Source organism: Crocuta crocuta, unplaced genomic scaffold, assembly GCF_008692635.1.
Source record: "Crocuta crocuta isolate KB4526 unplaced genomic scaffold, BGI_CrCroc_1.0 scaffold31, whole genome shotgun sequence".
Classification (NCBI taxonomy): domain Eukaryota; kingdom Metazoa; phylum Chordata; class Mammalia; order Carnivora; family Hyaenidae; genus Crocuta; species Crocuta crocuta.
In genome coordinates, this window is record NW_027528362.1 from 14,354,896 (window position 1) to 14,373,561 (window position 18,666).

Sequence of the window (18,666 nt, forward strand, 5' to 3'; positions counted from 1 at the left end):
ACACTAAGTCAGGAAACGCACAGGGGCGCCAGGGGCCCCACGCATCCCTGGCCGTCGGCAGCAGGCTGTCTCGCGCCCGTCCTGCGGGAGGGGTGCCCCAGCATCGCGGCCACACGAGTGGTCTGCACGTGAGATGGGGCGGCCGTCGCCCTCACGCACTGCGGGCGGACGCCCCCCTGTGCCTGGGGTGCCGTCGCGCTCTGCATCCTGTTGGTGTCTGTCTGACATCACTGCTGCTCACTCGGCCTGGCCTGGGGGCCGGCCTGGGGGCTGGAGTTACCAGAGCCCTTTGCCTAAAAGGCAGTGGGGTTCCCGCACTGGTCACGTTTACAGCTCATGTGGCCTCGGGCAGGCACTTCTAAGTTCTCTGTGGTTTCCACGTCCACGGAACAGACCTGTCTCCCAGGGGCTCCTGTGGCGATAGACTCAGAAAGTCTCCCAAAGCCCCAGGTGCACTGCGGGCTCCCCGGGGTGTCGTGGATGCTGTCCCTGCCGCGTGATTGTATCCCCACTTGTTTGCATCATGCCCTTTCCTGCCCACGCTTGATCTCCGGGAGGATGAGAAGGTGCTCAGAGACGCGCTGTCTCAAGCAGGCCCTCGCACTCGGGCTCTGAGCCCATGCGATCGTGTCGGTGCGTCTGGCCAGGGCATCGGCGTTGCCTGGGTCATGTTAGAAATGCCGTTCTCGGGGCCCCCAGACCCCGCACTCGGGGCCGCCCCACTGTCAGGGTCCCGCAGGTCCTCCAGGGTCTGAGGCTTGCTCGGTTCGCGGAGCTGTCGGTCGAGGCCAAGCGGGCAGCTGTGCGGTAGAAGCTCACGCTCACCAGCAGCGCCAGGCGAGGGCAGTTTGTGATGCCAAGGCCAGCACCGTGCACACAGTAGGTCCTCACCTGAGGAAAAGGAACATCAACTGTGTCACTGTGACAGATCCAAGTGTCCCACTTTGCAGAAGAATGTGCCGTGACTGTTAGTTTGAAGTTGAGGGTGGCGGGCGGGGGTGGATGTTTCCAGCACCTCGTCAAGGAACACCAGTAGCACCGTGCGATCCTGTAACTTGTTAACACCCACAAATCCATTACACGTTTACTTACGTGCTACTCGTGGGAATACGTGTACGTTTTGTCTGAGGCTTAGCTGTGGGCACAGCAGACAAGACGTGGTGCTGCCCCTGTCCGAGGGGCGCCGGGGTCGTGTCCGTGGTTTGGTTGTGAATTCACCTTTCTTGTCCATCTGCAGACTCACTATGCCGTTCAGGACACTAAGGGGTTTCATACCGAAGAAGATATCGACGGCTTGCACGCCACCATTGAGTGTGAGCAGCCCCAGCCAGACCTGTACAAGTGAGTGCCATCTGTGTCCCCATCAGGTCTTCTTGTTCTGCACCCGACCGCATCCAGCGCCATGCTCGTTTGGGAAGAGAACCTAAAATCACTGTGTAAAAATGAAAACGAAACCAAAAATACATAGCTTAGAAATTTTCATAGTCCAACACCATTAAAATCTATAGCTATTCGTGTAATTATTTGGACTGGCTTCATGGAACAAGGTTTATTGAGGAAAAAGTAATTTTCTGTAATTCGAGGAACCTGTTTTAAGGAAAATCTTGAAGTCATGGGCTAACAAGGAAAGAAACTAAAGGGAGAAAGGGGGAGGAATTTAGGTGAAGATCCCAGCCCGTGAGCTTCCCTTCGGGAAGTGGGAGGCGGGTGCGGGGAGCAGACAGGCGCCGGCTCCGTGTCTCCTGCGGCAGCTGCGGGCACTGACCCGGCTCCTCTCTCACCAGGTTTGTCGGCCGCATCAACGTCTACAGCGACCGGAACGACCCCGTGGTGAGGTGAGCACAGATGGGCGGGGGCTGTTTTCGTCCCTGCTGTCAAATCCAAGTGAATTCTTGGATTTCTGTTAAGACGCTTCCACTGTGGCCGCTCCGTCGGGTTTGAAGGGCAGAATTCTGCCTTAGCCAAGGTCCAGCGTCCGCCGCCTTTTCTGGCTTCTCTTGTGAATGCGGCTGTTCATGCCAACAGCTGATGGCGCTCACGGAAAACGTTCTGTCCCCAGTGTCAGGAGCCCTGTCGCCGTTGGCTGCTGCCCCCGTTAGAAATGCCCCGCGGCCTTCGTAGACTGTGACCCAGAGGGATCTCTGACGTTTTCTTGGGGGGTGTGCATCTCCTCGCAGTCGTCACCCGCCCACTTTGGCTCTAGACCATGTCTAGACTGAAAGGGATGTGTCTCCCTGGGGACCGTGTCGGTGGCAGGTGGGTGTGCTCGCCTGTCATCGTCTGGGACCTGTCACACCCACGGGTTGTGGACAGGGACCGGCGCCCACCAGGCATCAGCTCTGAAGGCCCGGGCGAGCGTGGTCGTTGGCACCGGCCTGTGTCCCCAGGCCTGCGGGCGTGTCTTCCAGACATTGTCCGCCGATCAGCAGGGCTTTGCTGCCCGGGGCACCGAGATGGACGGTGCAGGGAGTTGACTCTGGGGAGGATTCCGAGTTGACCTTTTCCACAAACCCCGCTTGCTGGAGAGTCCGACATATGTGGCCTCCAAACCGTTGACGTCCTGGTGTCCCCTTGTGGGTCAGAGAAAACCGCTGCCCAGAAGTAGTTAAACGGGATTTTGAGGAACGTGAATAGTTACTGAAACGTAAGCCCCTGGGGCCTCTCTGCTCCCACAACCCTTGAAGTTCTGTTTTCTGGAAATGGCGCGTGCACTTCACGTCCCATCTCCGGAACCGGTAGCGCTGGGGAGGCCGTGGCGCGTTGCCGTGATCTTTCATAACCCAGCACCAGTCCACAGGAAGTCCCTGTGGAGAAGCAGCCTGTGCTTCTGCGTCTGCTGAGCGTTCATGTTTGCAGGAGTGAGTAGAGAGGGATCGGCTCCTGCACCACTGGGACGAGCCAGGAAAAGTCACCACTGCCGGCTTTGCGTGGTTCACGTTCAGACGCGGTTTAGTGCCGAGCAGTGTGGAGCTAATTACTCACGTATTTCACGTTTTGACCCTAATTCTTGTTTTGTTTTGTAAGTATTTGTACTTTTCAGCAGGCTTGTAATATCTCGGTGTGGAAGGTGTGTATAAATCTGTGGTGTGAGCGAATGGTGATGAATTATGTATCCTTAATCCAGTCAGAGTGGTGCTTCTCCGTCCTCTGTCCAAACTGGATGCAAAGTTCCTTTTAAAATAAATTATGTTAGCCTTCCCGAGACCCTTTTTAAAAGGGCCGTTTGCTTTTGTAAGCATGGCCGGCGGAGGCCGGCAGGATCGGGAACAGGGGCGGACGGCGTGTGCGCAGCCTCCGTGGCCCTCAGGCTGGGCACGGGCCGGGCACGGGTGTCCAGACCGCGGGGCTGCCCTGGGCAGGCACGTCCGGTCAGGTGAGGCCCGGCGGCAGCCTCTCCGCCCCTGTCTTCAGCGCGATGGGGCCCTGAGCCGTGCCGGCCGAGTGTACAGAACGCACCGCGGGTGTGTGGCGTTCGTGTGCAGTCGGCTGCCCAGGGCCAGAGCGCGTGGCGTGCGCTGAAAAGTGCCAGCACTTGCCTTGACCCCGCAAGGGAACCGTCAGAACGCTCGCGGCAGCAGCGCCTCAGGGCTGCCCTCCACGCCCTGTTTCTCCTTTCCTCCTGGGAACTGGGAAGCTCTGAGCCTCGAGAACCCACACCCCACAAGGGCAGAGGCTTGGTCCGTTGCTCGCTGTTGTGGGCGTAGGGCCCTGCCCGTTCCGACGCGAATGACTTAAATTCCGTGGCCGTTGCTTCCCCAGAGCGGTGGTGCGGGGTGGTTCCGGACTCCACCCGCTCCCACGGGGTCCCTGGGGTTTGCCCCTGGCCCCGTGTGGATCACTGCACACGGCGTTCCCAGCCTCTGCTCTGAAAGTAAGGCCAGATCATGGGAGTCTCGCTGGGGATGCGGTGGAGACCGCCCAGTCTCCTGCGTCACAGACCCCATGTTTTCTCTCTCCCTGAGCAGCTGGGGCCCCAGCCCAGCCCAGCGGTGCCTGCGGAAGGCCGTCAGGAGCGTGTCCCCAGGCGCTGCTGGTGGGACCCCGCGGGTTGGCCCGCCTCCCTCTGTCGGTCTGGGTGGGCGGGGAGCCCGCGTTCCTGACGGGGGCCACACCCAGTGCCAGGGCCCTGAGAGCAGGTACAGCGGAGTGCCAGCCGCCGGGCCCCACCCGGGGGGCCACATGCTCTTACGGGGAGCAGGACTAAGGGTCATAACCCACATAGAAGCGCCTCTTTGTCGACGCGATTTCTTCTTGGAGCCGAGTCTGTTGGGTGTGGGCCTCGACTTTGCGCCCGTAGCGCCTTCCTCCGCCTGCTGCGTGACCGCTCTGGTCCCTGTGTCCTTGCAGGCCGCTGGGGTCAGAGAACCTGCTTCTCCGAGGAGCCACGCTCAAGAACACCGAGAAGGTCTTCGGTCAGTGTCCCAGTTGGCAAGTCACTCCTAACAGCTTCCAAAGTTAAGGACGCACAGAGCAGTTCAAGCCCACAGGCTGCCACAAGCCATCTCTCCGTGCCCCGAGTGGACTCCGTGGCAGCGGTGAAAACCCGTGCTGAGGGTGACGAGGTGGTGGCGTCTCAGGATGCCGCTTGTGTATCAAGTGCCTATAGTTTTTGACTTAGACACACAGAGTCCTGTCCACGAGAGAATTCACGCAGTGTATTTCCACAGCAGAGTTCTCTCAACGGCTGTGTGGCTTTGGTAACATCTCCCATTTCTGTGGGTTATGTTCGTCTTTTAACTGAGACAAGTTAAAAATATGCACGTGTGCCTCCCTGTGGTCAGAAAACCCAATATATTAAAACCTGAGCTTCAAGAAAAAGTAGAGATTGATTTCTATGCAGGAGGAAAAAAAAGTATTTCTTAAGTCTGAAGAATCCTGTTGCGGGACTCTTTAGGAACTGCTAGCTTGCCGAGTGAAATTTACAGTATGACTTGTTGTGTCCAGAATTCTGTGTTTCCTGGGGTCACTGTTCTGACCGTAGTCTTCTGCCTTGCAGGTGTTGCTATTTACACGGGCATGGAAACCAAGATGGCGTTAAATTACCAATCAAAATCCCAGAAACGGTCGGCTGTAGAAAAGTAAGCAAGCGCCGGGACCCCCTTGCTGGAAGTGCGTACAAGCTCCCTGAGCTAGAACCGTCTTGAGCCCCTGTAGACGTGAAAGCGGTTTCCTTCTGGCTTCATTAGTAATTCCTTCATGGTCTCTAAGGAGACGGTGGCACCGGCATTTAGGTGGACGGTCTCTTCTGCGGGGATGCAAATGGCCGCACACGGTCAACCCGCGCCCGCGGGCTCCCCCTGTGGACAGCTGCAGTCCCGCAGCCTTCTCACCAACCCACTGTCAGCTTTGGGGTTGTTGGAAGCCACGTGTTTTCCTGAGGAGAATGTGAGCAGAGAGAACAATCTTCCTTTCGTTAGATGGTGAAATCCTTACCGTGATGAGTCAAGGACAGAGTTGGATTTGTGAGAAAACGTGGCCCAGAATTTTGTCTTATTCTCCTTTTGTTCAGGCGTGTCCCTGACTCACAGTGGTTCTAAGTTATCTCATACGGGGCTGTGTGGGCTCGAGGACCTTTGGGAAGACTGTCCGATGTCTTCGGTCTGCTCCGGGCACGTTGGTCTCAGAATGTGATCCTGCATCTCTGTCCATCGACGGCTGCACCAAACGTGAAATGGAGCTTTAGCTCTTAATAAGCCAGAATGCTTTGTTTCCAGGTGTCTGGCTTGACAGTGAGGCCTCAGAAATAAGCCCTGGAATATCCAGCCCCCTCACGAGACCCACTACGACACTGGCCAGGGACGCAGCCTTTTCCCTATTCGGGGGGCGTTTCCCTCCTTCCCCAGTGGCAGTCTCTTAACTTGGAACTCACTGTTGGTGCTGGGTGGCAGAAAGATGGACTTCGGGCGTCTATGAGTCTTGGAGCTCCGGCCCACGGTCAGCAGCGTGGCTGCGTGCCCCGCCCTCTGCCTTGAGGCCGGTGGCCCTAGAATCACACGCCAGTGGGCAAGGGTGGACTCAGATACATGCGAGCGTCTGTCATGTTACCGGGCCGGGCGGGGGGCTCACTTGTGGCTGTTTCTTGGCCACGCGTTTGGCTCGACTTGTGAGAACGGGGATGCGCCACTCTGGGTCGTCTGGGAAGCAGTAACTGAGTGCCGTGGCTGTCTTGTGCTTAGGTCCATGAACGTGTTCCTCATCGTGTACCTCTGCATTCTGATCAGCAAGGCGCTGATAAACACCGTGCTCAAGTACGTGTGGCAAAGCGAGCCGTTCCGAGATGAGCCGTGGTACAATCACAAGACTGAGTCGGAAAGACAGAGGAACCTGGTACGGAAGGGGCTTCCCTTTGCGGTGACCACACGGCCTGTAGGCCATTGTTAACGACAACAGGGTATGAAGCCCCGGTTGGTGACTTCTCTGTCCTGGAGGCGGTCACAGATCTCAGAGTGTCAGCTGTCCGCCCCGCAGACCGCGCTTGCCCGTCTTGGTCGGGTACTGGAGTCTACGGTCTGGAAAGGGATAGCCTCCCACAGTGCCTTCACAGGGCGGCACCGTCAACGCTTCCGGAGCCTCTAGAACCCACTGCAGTGTCCTGTGTTTGTTTTTGTTTGTTTTAACGTTTTATTTATTTCTGAGAGAGAGAGACACAGGATGAGCAGGGGAGGGTCAGAGAGAGAGGGAGACACAGAGTCCAAAACAGGCTCCAGGCTCTGAGCTGTTGGCACAGAGCCCGACGGAGGGCTCGAACCCACGAACCGTGAGATCATGACCTGAGCTGAAGTCGGACGCTCAACGGACTGAGCCCCAGGCGCCCACAGTGTCCTGTATTTGGACGGTGCTCGGCAAAGGCTCAGAAAGGGTCATAAGGTAAATGGTACCAGTTTACGGGGAGATTAAGGAAAGGAGGAACAGGCCAGTTATAGGAAAATTGTGGGAAGAATTCAGTTCATTTTTCCTTAGGGGATTTGGGCCCAGTTGCTCATGTTTACGAAAACCCATTTTCCTTAAGCCAGGAGTTAAAACATTTGATTGACCCTCCTCCACATAAAAGAGTTAAGACCTGAGCCATGTGCCTCCAGAACAGGGGGCCCTGCATGCAGAGCAGACCATGTGCGGGTCAGGACCAGGGAGCGCCGGGTGCAGAGTGAGACCGTGTGCAGGTCAGAACCAGGGAGCGCCGGGTGCAGAGAGAGACCGTGTGCGGGTCAGGACCAGGGAGCGCCAGGTGCAGAGCAGACCATGTGCGGGTCAGGACCAGGGAGCGCCGGGTGCAGAGCGAGACCGTGTGCGGGTCAGGACTGGGGAGCGCCTGGTGCAGAGCGCGGCCTGTGCGGGTCCAGAGCAGAGTCCCTCCCGTCCTGTGTGCCATCGGGTCTCCCACCAAACTAAATGGCTTAAAGGTCAGAACAAAACTGTACGGAGAAATCCTTTCTTGCAGCCTTATTTTTGGGGCGTTCCTAGATTATGACCCAGTAAGTTCGGTAACAGGTCAGAGTCTTGAAGGCAACGTGGAGCCCTCCGAGGTGCAGTGGCCCGCGGCTGTGGCGGGCGGCCCCGCCTCCCCCAGTGTGACTGTCTCGCAGGTGGCCTGCCCCCCCCCCCCCAGGCCCTCTCCCCGTTGGTGGCCCTCCTGGCGCTGGAGTCGGGTGACTGGCACTAAGCGCGGCCGCCCCCACATGATGTATCTTTGGGTTTGAAACAAACGCCCGTATTTCCAAGTAGCACTGGCGCACCCCGAGGGGACCGCCGAGCGTCAGACCTCCGGACGGTGGCGATGGGACGCGGGAGGTGACGCAGGGCCCTCTCAGTTCCTCAGGGCGTTCACGGACTTCCTGGCCTTCATGGTTCTCTTCAACTACATCATCCCGGTGTCCATGTACGTGACGGTGGAGATGCAGAAGTTCCTGGGCTCGTACTTCGTCACCTGGGACGAAGAGATGTTTGACGAGGACACGGGCGAAGGGCCGCTGGTCAACACCTCGGACTTGAATGAAGAACTCGGACAGGTCAGTCCGGGCGGCGGCCTCTTCCCTGCCGCGTGCACGATCGCGCCCTCCGTGCCGTGCGCCCAGGCGTCCGGGGCGGGCACGTTACCCAGACGGTTCGAATGAAAGCTTTTCCGTTTCAGTTCATTCGTGCAGATGCGTCCTCTGACTCGTGAAAGACAGCGGCAACGTTGGGTTTTTAACTTTATTGACGTGACGGTTGTTAGTGCTTCCGTGTGCACGGTTCACGGGAGGTCAGCTGTGCAGCCGTGGGGTGAGCTCAGCGTGGCCGCGTGCCGCGTGGGGGTTTCATGCCGCGCGGGGGTTTCATGCCGTGTGGGCGGCGAGCACCTGTCTCCAGGTGGTCCCTTCCCTCAGCCTGAAGGTGAGCTGGGTACGACCCGGGGTGGCCGTGGCCAGGTAGCCCGCGGAGGCAGCTCACGGCTCACTCCTGGCCCCAGCTCTCCGCACCTGAGCTGCCGAATCTGTCAGCGGGCCTAAGGCCGTGACCTGGCTGCCCGAGGGCAGGGCGGGCTGACCGGGGTGTCGGGGTGTGGTGTTGGCGGGGTGCGCGGCCGCCTGTCCGCTGGACCCACACCTCAGCTCTGTCCTTGGGAAACAGCTAAGGAAAGGCCCCGCGGCCTGGCCTAACCCTCTCCCAGGGGTCATGTTGTAGGAAAGGGCGTTTGGTAAACGGTGGTTAGTTCATCTTTAAAAACAAAACCAAAAAACAGGAAGAAATTTGGGGGAGCATTTTTGCCAAGAGGGCTGATAGACTGGCAGCTGAAATCCCCCCCCACTGCCCCCGAAACGCAGTCTGTAAATAGACGCTCGGACTCAGGTGGGGACCTGCTCCCCTCAGCCCTCGGGTCAAGGGGTCTGTTCCAGAGAGAGAACTTGCTTGTTGGTGAGCTGGGCTTTCGGGGCATTGCCCCGGTGTGTGCCTCAGCCCCGGGCCTGACCCCGGTGCCACGCAGCCACGTGGAGCCCCGGCCCACCCGCTCGGCACCAGACCAGCTTTCCCTCCGCGTGTCCGCATCCTTGGCAACAGCACCTGGTGCATTTTGCACATTCCTGGGAAATTCTCAGAGAGCATTTCTCGGTAACGAGAAAAATGTCGAGTTGTGTTTAGTACGGAGAAGGTATCGGCCTCCAACCGCGTGGCAGCACCGGGGCCCCGGAGGCTTGTGGGAGGCTTGTTTCAGGAAACGGGACCCCCTGGAATCGTCATTGCTGATCCCCCATCAAAAACATCAGGTGTCATTTACTTCCGACAACACAGCCGCCCTCGCCTGCGAGTCCTCACGCGCGGCCACCTTCCGGTCACTGGTTTTCCAGATCGCAGGTGGGGCGAAGACACGCGAATGCTTGTCTGGGAACCCCGTGCCTCTGCACTTCCTGCCCTCACAGCCTGCCTCCCCTGCGCGTCCGGGGCAGCGAGCGGGGACGCGCTCCTCAGGCCAGCGGGGCTCTGACGGCCCCGCGCTGTTCCACCGTCCAGAATTCCGCGTCGTTCCTGATGAACACAAAACCGGAATGGGTCCGAGTTTAGGGCATAAATGGGGTGTCGTTTTCTTTCTGAAATTTGCTTTGTGCTTTTGTTTGAGTTCTGACTTCGGAACCTAAGTGGGGGCTGAGTTCTGACCTCCCAGACCTTCTCGAGTGAGCGCAGGTTCACCCCCCCCCGTGCCCTTCATTGTCTCGTACCCCCGCCCTGCCTCAGTCTGTCCGGGCAGTGGAAGCCCAGCTGGACCCAGCGTTTCCCTCCCCAGACCGAGGCCCTTCCCGTCGAGGAAGGTGTGCGTGTCCCCGAGGGACCGCTGGCCCCGGCGGGAGCGGCAGGAGGCTGCTCGCCGGCGCATGGCCCCGCGGCGCCGGCAGGATGCGGGCACAGAGCCGGGAAGCCCCCTCCGTGTGGACGCAGGGCTGCACTGGGGTCTGAGCCGCACGCGGTGCCTCCCCCTGCCCGAGGCCCCTGGTCGGCCCCACCTAGCGCAGCCGTGCGTCCGCAGGTGGAGTACGTGTTCACGGACAAGACCGGCACGCTCACCGAGAACAACATGGAGTTCAAGGAGTGCTGCATCGAGGGCCACGTGTACGTGCCGCACGCCGTCTGCAACGGGCAGGTGCTCCCCGACGCCTCCGGCATCGACATGATCGACTCCTCCCCGGGCGCCGGCGCCAGGGTAGGTGGCCACGCCCCCGGCACCTCAGGGCGTCCCCTCTGTGCCGCGCAGGGGCCCCAATCCCGGGGCTGCGCCAGCTCCCGCTCCAACCCCCTAGCCGCCAGCGTCCCGACCCGTGGGGCCCAGCAGGTCACGTCCCTGAGAAGCAGCTTTACACGGTGGACCCGCAGGGCAAGCGGGCGCTGAGAGCCGAGTGTCTGTGCTCATGCACACACGTGTGCTCACGCTCAAGCACATACACACGCATGCATGACAGAGATGCGCACACGCAGACACATGCCCCGCACATGTGCATTGCAGGTACACACGTGTGCACACACAGACGTGCTCTGCACACACATGCACACACCTCACAGGCACATGTTTCCGCTGTGGCTCCGGATCTCAGCCTCTCTGGGAGGTGCCATGACCCTCACCACGGGGTCACCGCGGTCGGCGAGGGCACCGTTCCCAAAACCTTGGTGCGTGCAGAGCCCTGTGCAGGGTCGCCCAGGGACTGAGGGTGGCACACCGTCGCAGGCTGCGCCGCGACCGTCGTCGGGACCAGCTGCCCCCGACCCCTGCCCCCTGGGTCTCAGGCAGTTTCCTCCTGGGAACGACTGCCTCCCCGCACAGTCTCGGAGGGACGGCCGGGGTCTGAGGTCATCGTGAGGTGTGCCACCCGCCTGCTGCGCTCTCAGCTCTCCTCCCCCATCGGCCACACCCCAGGGCCCCCGGGAAGGTGGCCGGGGATCCCCAGGGCAAGCAGGCTTGTGGAGGCTTGGCCCGCGGAGTTCACCGCCTGCGACCTTGACCCCGGCTCGTCCCCTCCTTACTCACAAGTGCTGGAGAGTGAAGAGAAGCCCCACACGCCCCTCCCCTAAGCACCGGAGGCGGGACTAGTCCCTCCGAATCCCTGAAGGCCGCACCCCTGCCCGCACCCCTGCCTCGTTGTTGATCCGCCGTGTGCCCTGAGCCTCCCGGGCACAGACGTGTGGGGTCTTGTGCTGCGCTTTGCAGGAGCGGGAAGAGCTGTTTTTCCGGGCCCTGTGTCTGTGCCACACGATCCAGGTGAAGGATGACGATGACGTGGACGGACCCCGGAAGTCACCGGGCTCAGGGAAGTCCTGTGTGTACATCTCGTCCTCTCCCGACGAGGTGGCCCTGGTCGAAGGAATCCAGAGGTACGTGTCCAGCCACAGGCGGGTCTGATGTCCGAGGTCCGTGCCGGGCAGTCGGCCCCGACCGTGGCTCCTACTGGAGTGTCCGGGACGTCCCCGTGCTGCAGGGGGGCGGGGGGTGGACAGGCGGGGCCCTCGCACCCCCGTGTCCCCCATCTCTGTGGGCGGAGGAGGGTCCCTTCTGCACACCGCCTGCTGGCGCCCCTCCCCCCCCCCACCGCCGCCGGTCGCTGCCACTCTTAAGCGCGTGGTTCCCCTTCTAACTTCCGTCGAAGAACCAACAGCCTGAGACCCGTCTCGGGGCCGGTCTCCTCCGCCCTGAGGAACTGGGGCCGAGCGCGTCGGGCGCCCTGGCGGCACCCCAGCGTGCAGAGGGCTCCCGCTGGGTGCGGGGTTCTCCTCGTGGCTCACTGTCTCCGCCTGCTGTCTCAGGAGAGCTGCGCGCCTCCTGCGTCCGCCGCCCACACCTTCCACCCGCGAGTTGTGGCTGCCTGAGGACGCGGCGTTCCGCGCCAACGCAGATACGTTATTCCAGAGCCAAGTCGGGGAGGTGCTTCCCCGGTTCCTGCGCCTGCGGCTCCTCATTTCACGCGAGGGGCCCATCGTCCTCGTCGCTGACGGGAGCGAAAGGGCGCTGGACGCCTCTCACCTGATGAGGACCTGTGCGCTGTTGGCTCATACATTTTTTTCTTTTTTTTAAAGTTTCTATTTATTTTGAGAGAGCGCGCACACGCGCACCAGTGGGGGAAGGGCAGAGAGAGGGAGAGAGAGAATCCCAAGCAGACTCCACCCTGTCTGTGCAGAGCCCGATGCGGGGCTGACGCAGAACCATGAGATCATGACCTGAGCAGAAACCAAGAGTTAGAGCTCAGCCCACTGAGCTTCCCAGGCGCCCCGCCTCACGCGCGTCCCTGCAGTCTGAGTGGCGGCTTGAGGCGTGTGAGTTGTGTTGCTGGGACCTTTAGCGACTACGCAGATCCTCGCACAGAGGAGCTCTCTCCTTGGACGTGAGGGCTCAGAGGGGGCAGTGCATGCAGAGCCGGGACGGGGTATTGCTGCCACCCACCGTAGACCCACTGCTGGGGTGGGTGGATACCCTGGCCCCATGGTCCCGCGGCCACTGGCCGTGTTGGGGCAGCAGCTCCGCGTCCCCACGCCCCTCTCTCTGCGCCCCAGCGCCTGGCATGTGGGCGGCTCTTGGGCTGGCAGAGGAGAGGTTGTTTCAGGTCACACACTCTGCGGACATTTGCTGTCGGACTGCTCTGGGCCGTGGTTTCCTCATTGGTAAATGAGAGAGTTGTTCTGGAGACTGACCATCTCCCCAGGTCCTGGTGACTGTGACACGGCAGCCGCGGCTCAGTAGGCCACTGATCACTGCCACGGGCCAGCCCACACACCTGTTCGTGACACCAGCGCGAGGGCAGGATAAGTCACCAAGTCTGGTGGCTCCCGGACAGTTAGCCAAGTGTGAATACAGCGCTGTCATAACTTCCTAAGTCTGCGGCGCAGTTTACAACCTCTGTTTTGCTGGAAGTATTTCTTTCTTGAAAAGAACGCTCTCCCCAAATGTAAGAAACGCAGAGGAGGCGCCGGGGACCCGGGCTGAGCTCCGCACCTGTGTCCCTTTGCAGACTCGGCTTCACGTACCTGCGGCTGAAGGACAACCACATGGAGCTACTGAACAGGGAGAACGGCGTGGAGAGGTGAGGTGCTGCGCTCGGCGGAACGACTCCTGCCCACGACCGCTGCCCTGCGCCCATGCCCGCCTTCCCTCCTCCTCCTGAGAACCCGAGGCCGCCGCGCGCTCGTGGGGAGCTTAGGAGCGGACGGCGGACGGCCAGAGGGGAGGCCGGCTGTGCCGCGGCGTCCAGGGGGTCTGCTGCGAGCCGCCTGACATCAGGCTTTAGCACAAGAGTGCCCTCAGCTTCCAGGACGTTCTGACACTCTCCCGGCCGCTGCCCGCCTGCCCCAGGGAGTGGCCACAGTGGCCCCACGTCCACACAGCGCCAGCCCCCGGGTTGTGGGACCCATGCCCCGCAGAAGGCAGTCTGAGCAAGGACACCGCAGATGCGGGCAGTCCCCGGCCTGTCCTCAGTGGCTACACGCCCTCAGGGCTGGTGGCTGTGTTGGTCTGAGATGCCTCGTCCCAGAGACAGAGGGCGAGTCCTGAGCCTTGACTCAAGACTCCCAGCCTCCTTTACAGACACTGCCAGCGATGGGCGCGGGCAAGGACGGGTGGCTAAGAATGTAACACTTGGTGGTGACAGGCTCTGAATCCCCTGGATTTTAGTGTTTCCTTGAGAAAAATAAACCCCCGGACTAGCATGAGTGGTGCACCCCTGCCCAGTGACTCGGGGACTGGCTGCGGGCCCCGTGTTGGCACAGGGGGCTGGTGCCCGCAGTGCCGGGGGTTCCCACGGAGGGGAGGACGCCCTTGGGGTGCTGCTGAGGGGTGCACGGGGCCCTCGAACAGCTCGCCCCCCCCCCCCCGAAGCTGCAGCTGGGGTCTCTGGACCCTGAGGAGTTTCCAGAGGCGGGGTCAGGGCTGCTGAACCACCTTTGGTATTTTATGTGCCAGGCAGAGCTCACACTTTTCTGATAATAAGACTCTGCAAGCCAATTAAATACTGGTTTTCTTTGCTTTTTAAATGATTCTTATGATCCGAAAGGACCCTGGTTTATTGTTCAGGACTGAAAGCTCTGATACATCTGTGTGTCTGTGTTCAGAATTCAAGAAAGTGTCCATTTAGTTTGGCGCACGGATTCCTTGTGCACCTACACCTTGGGCTGGGGGTGGGGGGGTCCCGTGCGTAGGTCCTGGCAGTGAGCACGTGGAGCCTGGCCTCGGGGTGCCGTGCCGGCCGGCCGTGAGGAACAGAGCCCCCCACCCTGTGGCTCCCGCCTCGGTGAAGGGGCGGCCTGGCCGGGAGGGACTGGGCAGGCATGCCGGGAGGGCTTCCTGTACGAGGCAGAGGACCCTCCAGACACTGTGCTGAGCTGAGGCCTGTGCTGACCCAGGTTCCAGAGCTTACAGAGCAAGGTACGTGTTAACCACACTTTTTCATCTCTTTTGCAGGTTCGAATTGCTGGAAATTTTGAGTTTCGACTCCGTAAGAAGGAGAATGAGTGTGATTGTCAAATCTGCTACAGGTAGAAGCGTCTTTTTCCTTCCATTTTCTCAGGCGCACGTTGTGGTGTTTGCTCTGATGCTCACTTCCTGCACCGAGCGTTCATGGTCTCTGAAAGAGCAGTATGAACCCTGTGCAGGTCCCGTGTCTCCTCACACCCCAGGCTCCGTGTCTCCCCCAGCACCGTCCGCGGGCACAGGAAAGCCTGTGGTCTCCCTCCGGCAAGTCCTGCGGGGTCTCCTCTCCTTCCCTGCAGCCCCGCCTCCCGGTCCGCGGCCGCGTCCGTCCTCAAGGCCCAGGGCACCTTGCTGGGTCAGGCGGCCGCTTCTCCCGTGTCCTGGCGCGGACTCCCGAGCTGCCTTCCAGCTCTGTGCCCCAGGCCGACCCCAGATGTGCGCACTGTCCGCCTGGGGGCCCCTCTCCCCGGAGGGTCCTTTCCACCTGGGGGCCCCCCTCCCCGGAGGGTCCTTTCCGCCTGGGGGCCCCACGACCGCCTGGTAGGCAGCCTTCCCTGGCCCTCAGTCGGGTGAGCTGTTTGTCTTCTCCCCTGGTCCGGCCGTGAACGTCCTGAATACCGACCCCCGACTTCCCTCAGCAGCGTATGCGCCGCTGCCGTGCCTTCGACCACCCAGTAAACACGACTTAATTCAATATGGTCAGTGCAATCGCAGTTTCAAAGCGGCAGCTATCAAAAGATGTGGGATCACAAAGCTGCTGATACCAGGCGGTTTGTCTCTGCAAAGCTGCCTGGTAAGCAGGGAGACGCAGCCAGGGTCCTGGAACCGGACAGAAGGACTCTGAGCCTCAGGTGGTGACCTGAGGGCACCGTGGGGAATCCGTGTCAGCCGGTGTCCTGGTGCTCGCGGGAGGTCCTGGCGCGGGAGGCGGGTGCAGCAGGAGTGCCTGGACAGGGCCACTGTCACCCTCCTCATGGGACCTCAGGACCCGTCTCCCCCTCAGGCCCCGGAGGACCATGTCAGGTTGCCGGGGCGCGTCTTCCAGTGGGACGCCGCGAACCACTTTCCAGGGTGCTGGATGAGGAGCCTGAGGGAGGCAGGCGGCAGCTCTGGGCACCGTCCCCGTGTGGTCCCCACACCCCCGAGCCACGTGTCAACGTGGAGGTCCAGCGGGGCTCTGCCAGCAAGACTTGCACGGAGTGTCGTGGGGCACGGAGTGTCGTAAGCGCTCTTCGGAACGTGTGGAAACGGATTTGGCCACTGGGGTCAGCGGCATGCGGGAAACACTGGCCCTCGGCGGGAGGACCACGCCCGGGCGTGCGGGGCGGCGGCTCCCCGAGCGGTAGAAGCACCTTCTCCAGGGCTGGAGCCGCTCAGACACCCCAGAAGAAGGGCAGGCGACTGTGGGATGCGCCCTCCTCGGTCCTTCGCCACGTGCTGTCCCCCGGGGACGTGAAGGGTCGCACCTGAGTCCCGCCCGGGAGACCCTCCAGGAGCCGGCAGGCGAGGCCTCGCCACAGGAAGAGAGGTGGGGTGGCTCACAGACTCCCGCCCCGTCTGCACTTCTGTGACACGCGCCCTCAGCGTGCTCCCGGCCGCTGCACTGTGAGTCCTCAACAGTTGTCACCTGCCTTTGAAAGGGCGTCACCAAAGCTCGGGAAGGAGCGGAGTCACACGAAGAGTGTGTGTCCGGGGCGCTCACGCCGCTGCAGCAGCCCCTTCCCCCGGAGGTGGCTGCCTGTTCTCCAGGGTCCCCTGTGGGACTGTGGGCTTCCGAGGGCGGCCACGTGCCATCTGCGCAGCCTGGAGCCACTTAACTTCTAGGGAAGTGAATAATTAATTAAACGAGCCGTTCTTGAGGCAGTAACGCATCCCCGGAGGGGACACTAACTGCACTGGCTTTACAACCTAACGGGTACGGGGGACCGTAGACCCCCGGCCAGGTCGCAGCGTGGGCTCCCTCCTGGGGCCGTGGACACTGCTCGCTCTGCTGCAGGGGCCTCACTGCGTTACTCCGCTGGGCTCTTCCTGCTCGTGGACAGAACTGCAAGAGCAGAGTCCAGGGGCCGTTCCACATACTGGCTGCCCCTGCTTTTTTGCAGATTAAAGTTTGATTTAGCCTCTGGATATTTGTGTCAGAGGCCGCCGGTAACCAAGCCCCAGAGCCAAACACGTCCCCGTGGGATGTGTATCGAGCGATTGACAAGTTAAGACAGTGGGACGTTTAACCCACTCACAAGCCAGTGCCTTGAGTCATCATGATTTGTCTAGAAAAATGTGGGAACACATCATTACGTCGTCTCGACTAGCATTTTTGCCGTGAACTGTGTCTGATGACTTGCACCGTTGGCTGGAAGCTATGTCTGGAGCCGGGAATGGGTTCTGCCCCCAGCTGGTTGTGGCCCAGCCCAGGCCCCGCTCTTCGTGGCTCGTGACAAGAACCCGAGCCACAGCCCTATGCAGTTGGCGGGCGTGTCCTGGGGATCTGGCTCCTGCCCCGTCACCAGACACCATCCGCTGTGACCATAGGTTGACTTTAGCTTTGATTTAGTCTTAGGGCTAAATTGTGCTGATTTAATTTTTTTAATGTTTATTTTTGAGAGAAAGAGAGCATGAGTGTGAGCTGGGGAGGGGCAGAGAGAGAGGGAAACACAGAATCCGAAGCAGGTTCCAGGCTCTGAGCTGTCAGCACAGAGCCCGATGCGGGGCTGGAACCCACAAACTGTGAGATCATGACCTGAACCGAAGTGAGATGCTCGACTGACTGAGCCCCCCAGGCGCCCCTGAATTGTGCTGTGTTCTCCCTGCTTTCACCATGTGTGCAGGAGGAAGTCCTGTCTGGCACCAAGGGAATGAACCCAGCTGGGCTCCGGAGGCCACAGCTGAGCTCAGGCGCCTGCGTCCAGGCTCCCGTGCTGTCCGGCTGAGCAGTCTCACCGGCCATCGCCACAGGGATGTGCCCTCCCCTGGCCCTTCCTCACCTGCCCAAACCAGGAACAGTGGCCGCCCCTGCTGCATCNGACTGACTGAGCCCCCCAGACGCCCCTGAATCGTGCTGTGTTCTCCCTGCTTTCACCATGTGTGCAGGAGGAAGTCCTGTCTGGCACCAAGGGAATGAACCCAGCTGGGCTCCGGAGGCCACAGCTGAGCTCAGGCGCCTGCGTCCAGGCTCCCGTGCTGTCCGGCTGAGCAGTCTCACCGGCCATCGCCACAGGGATGTGCCCTCCCCTGGCCCTTCCTCACCTGCCCAAACCAGGAACAGTGGCCGCCCCTGCTGCATCTGGACTTGGTTTCCCCTGTGGGCCAACCCGGGCCAGGAGCTCGTCATCTGTGCTTCCTGTCTGAAGGCAGGTGACGGGCCACACCCCACGGTGTTTCAGGAGCCGCATGCAGACAGAGCTGCCTGGCGCTGGGCCGTGTGGCCTTTCGGGCCGGGAGATTCGTGGCTGGAAGAGAGCGAGCCCCGTGTGCCAGGGGCCTGCTGACCAGAGCGGGCGTTTTCTGTCTCGGTCCCGTTCGTCTCGCTCCGAGAGCTTCCCGCGTCCCTGGAAGAGGAAATCGGTTTACCTCGAGGCCGGGGAAGCATGTGTCCGGCACCAGCGTGTGCGAAGCAGGGGGGACACTCCACGACAGGTGTCCCTGTGGGTCTTGCTGACGTGAGGGACGGCAGGATGGCCTCCTGCCACGTGTCCGCAGGCCACGGCCCCTCCCCTGCGTCCTCACCTGGCCGGCCGAACCAGACGGGGCACGGGCGACAGCGGCGGCCGTTCCCCGGGAGGTGTCGGTGCGTTGGCAGAGCTCGCGGTGTGGCCGGTGCCTTCAGCTGCCCCCGCCGCACGTGCTGTCGGGTCTCGGGAAACGCCCACATCGGTCTCAGCACTGGCCTCCCTGCTCTCGTTTCTTCATGAACGTAAATGCGAGAAAGAGTCTGGTCCTCCCTGCGCCGTGATTAAACCTCTTCTTTCCCTCGTTTTGTAGGAGACATTTATCTCTTTTGCAAAGGAGCAGATTCTTCGATATTTCCCCGAGTGATAGAAGGCAAAGTCGACCAGATCCGGGCCAGAGTGGAGCACAACGCAGTGGTGAGACGGGTGTGGGCCACGCGCTTGTCCCGCGGGGAGGGCGGTCTGGCCACCGGCATCCTGTTTAGTCCTATAGAAGGCGTGTGCTACTTTACAGGGCGTAGAAACGCTCCGGTGCCACGTGGGCGGGGCCGGGGGCCGGTGCCCAGCCTGCCTCCGCCCCCTCCC

At 61.1% G+C, this 18,666-nt stretch overlaps 1 protein-coding gene across 5 annotated transcripts in view; it reads left to right on the forward strand.

The window, feature by feature from the left end:
- The window catches only part of ATP11A (ATPase phospholipid transporting 11A), a 52,385-nt gene that overhangs the window by 4,684 nt on the left and 29,035 nt on the right, over window positions 1–18,666 (forward strand). For all 5 annotated transcript variants that reach the window (XM_077753915.1, XM_077753919.1, XM_077753920.1 and 2 more), the window contains exons 4-14: window positions 1,238–1,341; window positions 1,785–1,835; window positions 4,348–4,412; window positions 4,997–5,078; window positions 6,177–6,327; window positions 7,809–8,006; window positions 9,998–10,171; window positions 11,171–11,334; window positions 12,963–13,034; window positions 14,408–14,481; window positions 18,395–18,498. In XM_077753915.1, the coding sequence (XP_077610041.1) occupies window positions 1,238–1,341; window positions 1,785–1,835; window positions 4,348–4,412; window positions 4,997–5,078; window positions 6,177–6,327; window positions 7,809–8,006; window positions 9,998–10,171; window positions 11,171–11,334; window positions 12,963–13,034; window positions 14,408–14,481; window positions 18,395–18,498 (1,239 nt within the window). The remainder of the gene's footprint in view (window positions 1–1,237; window positions 1,342–1,784; window positions 1,836–4,347; window positions 4,413–4,996; window positions 5,079–6,176; window positions 6,328–7,808; window positions 8,007–9,997; window positions 10,172–11,170; window positions 11,335–12,962; window positions 13,035–14,407; window positions 14,482–18,394; window positions 18,499–18,666) is intronic.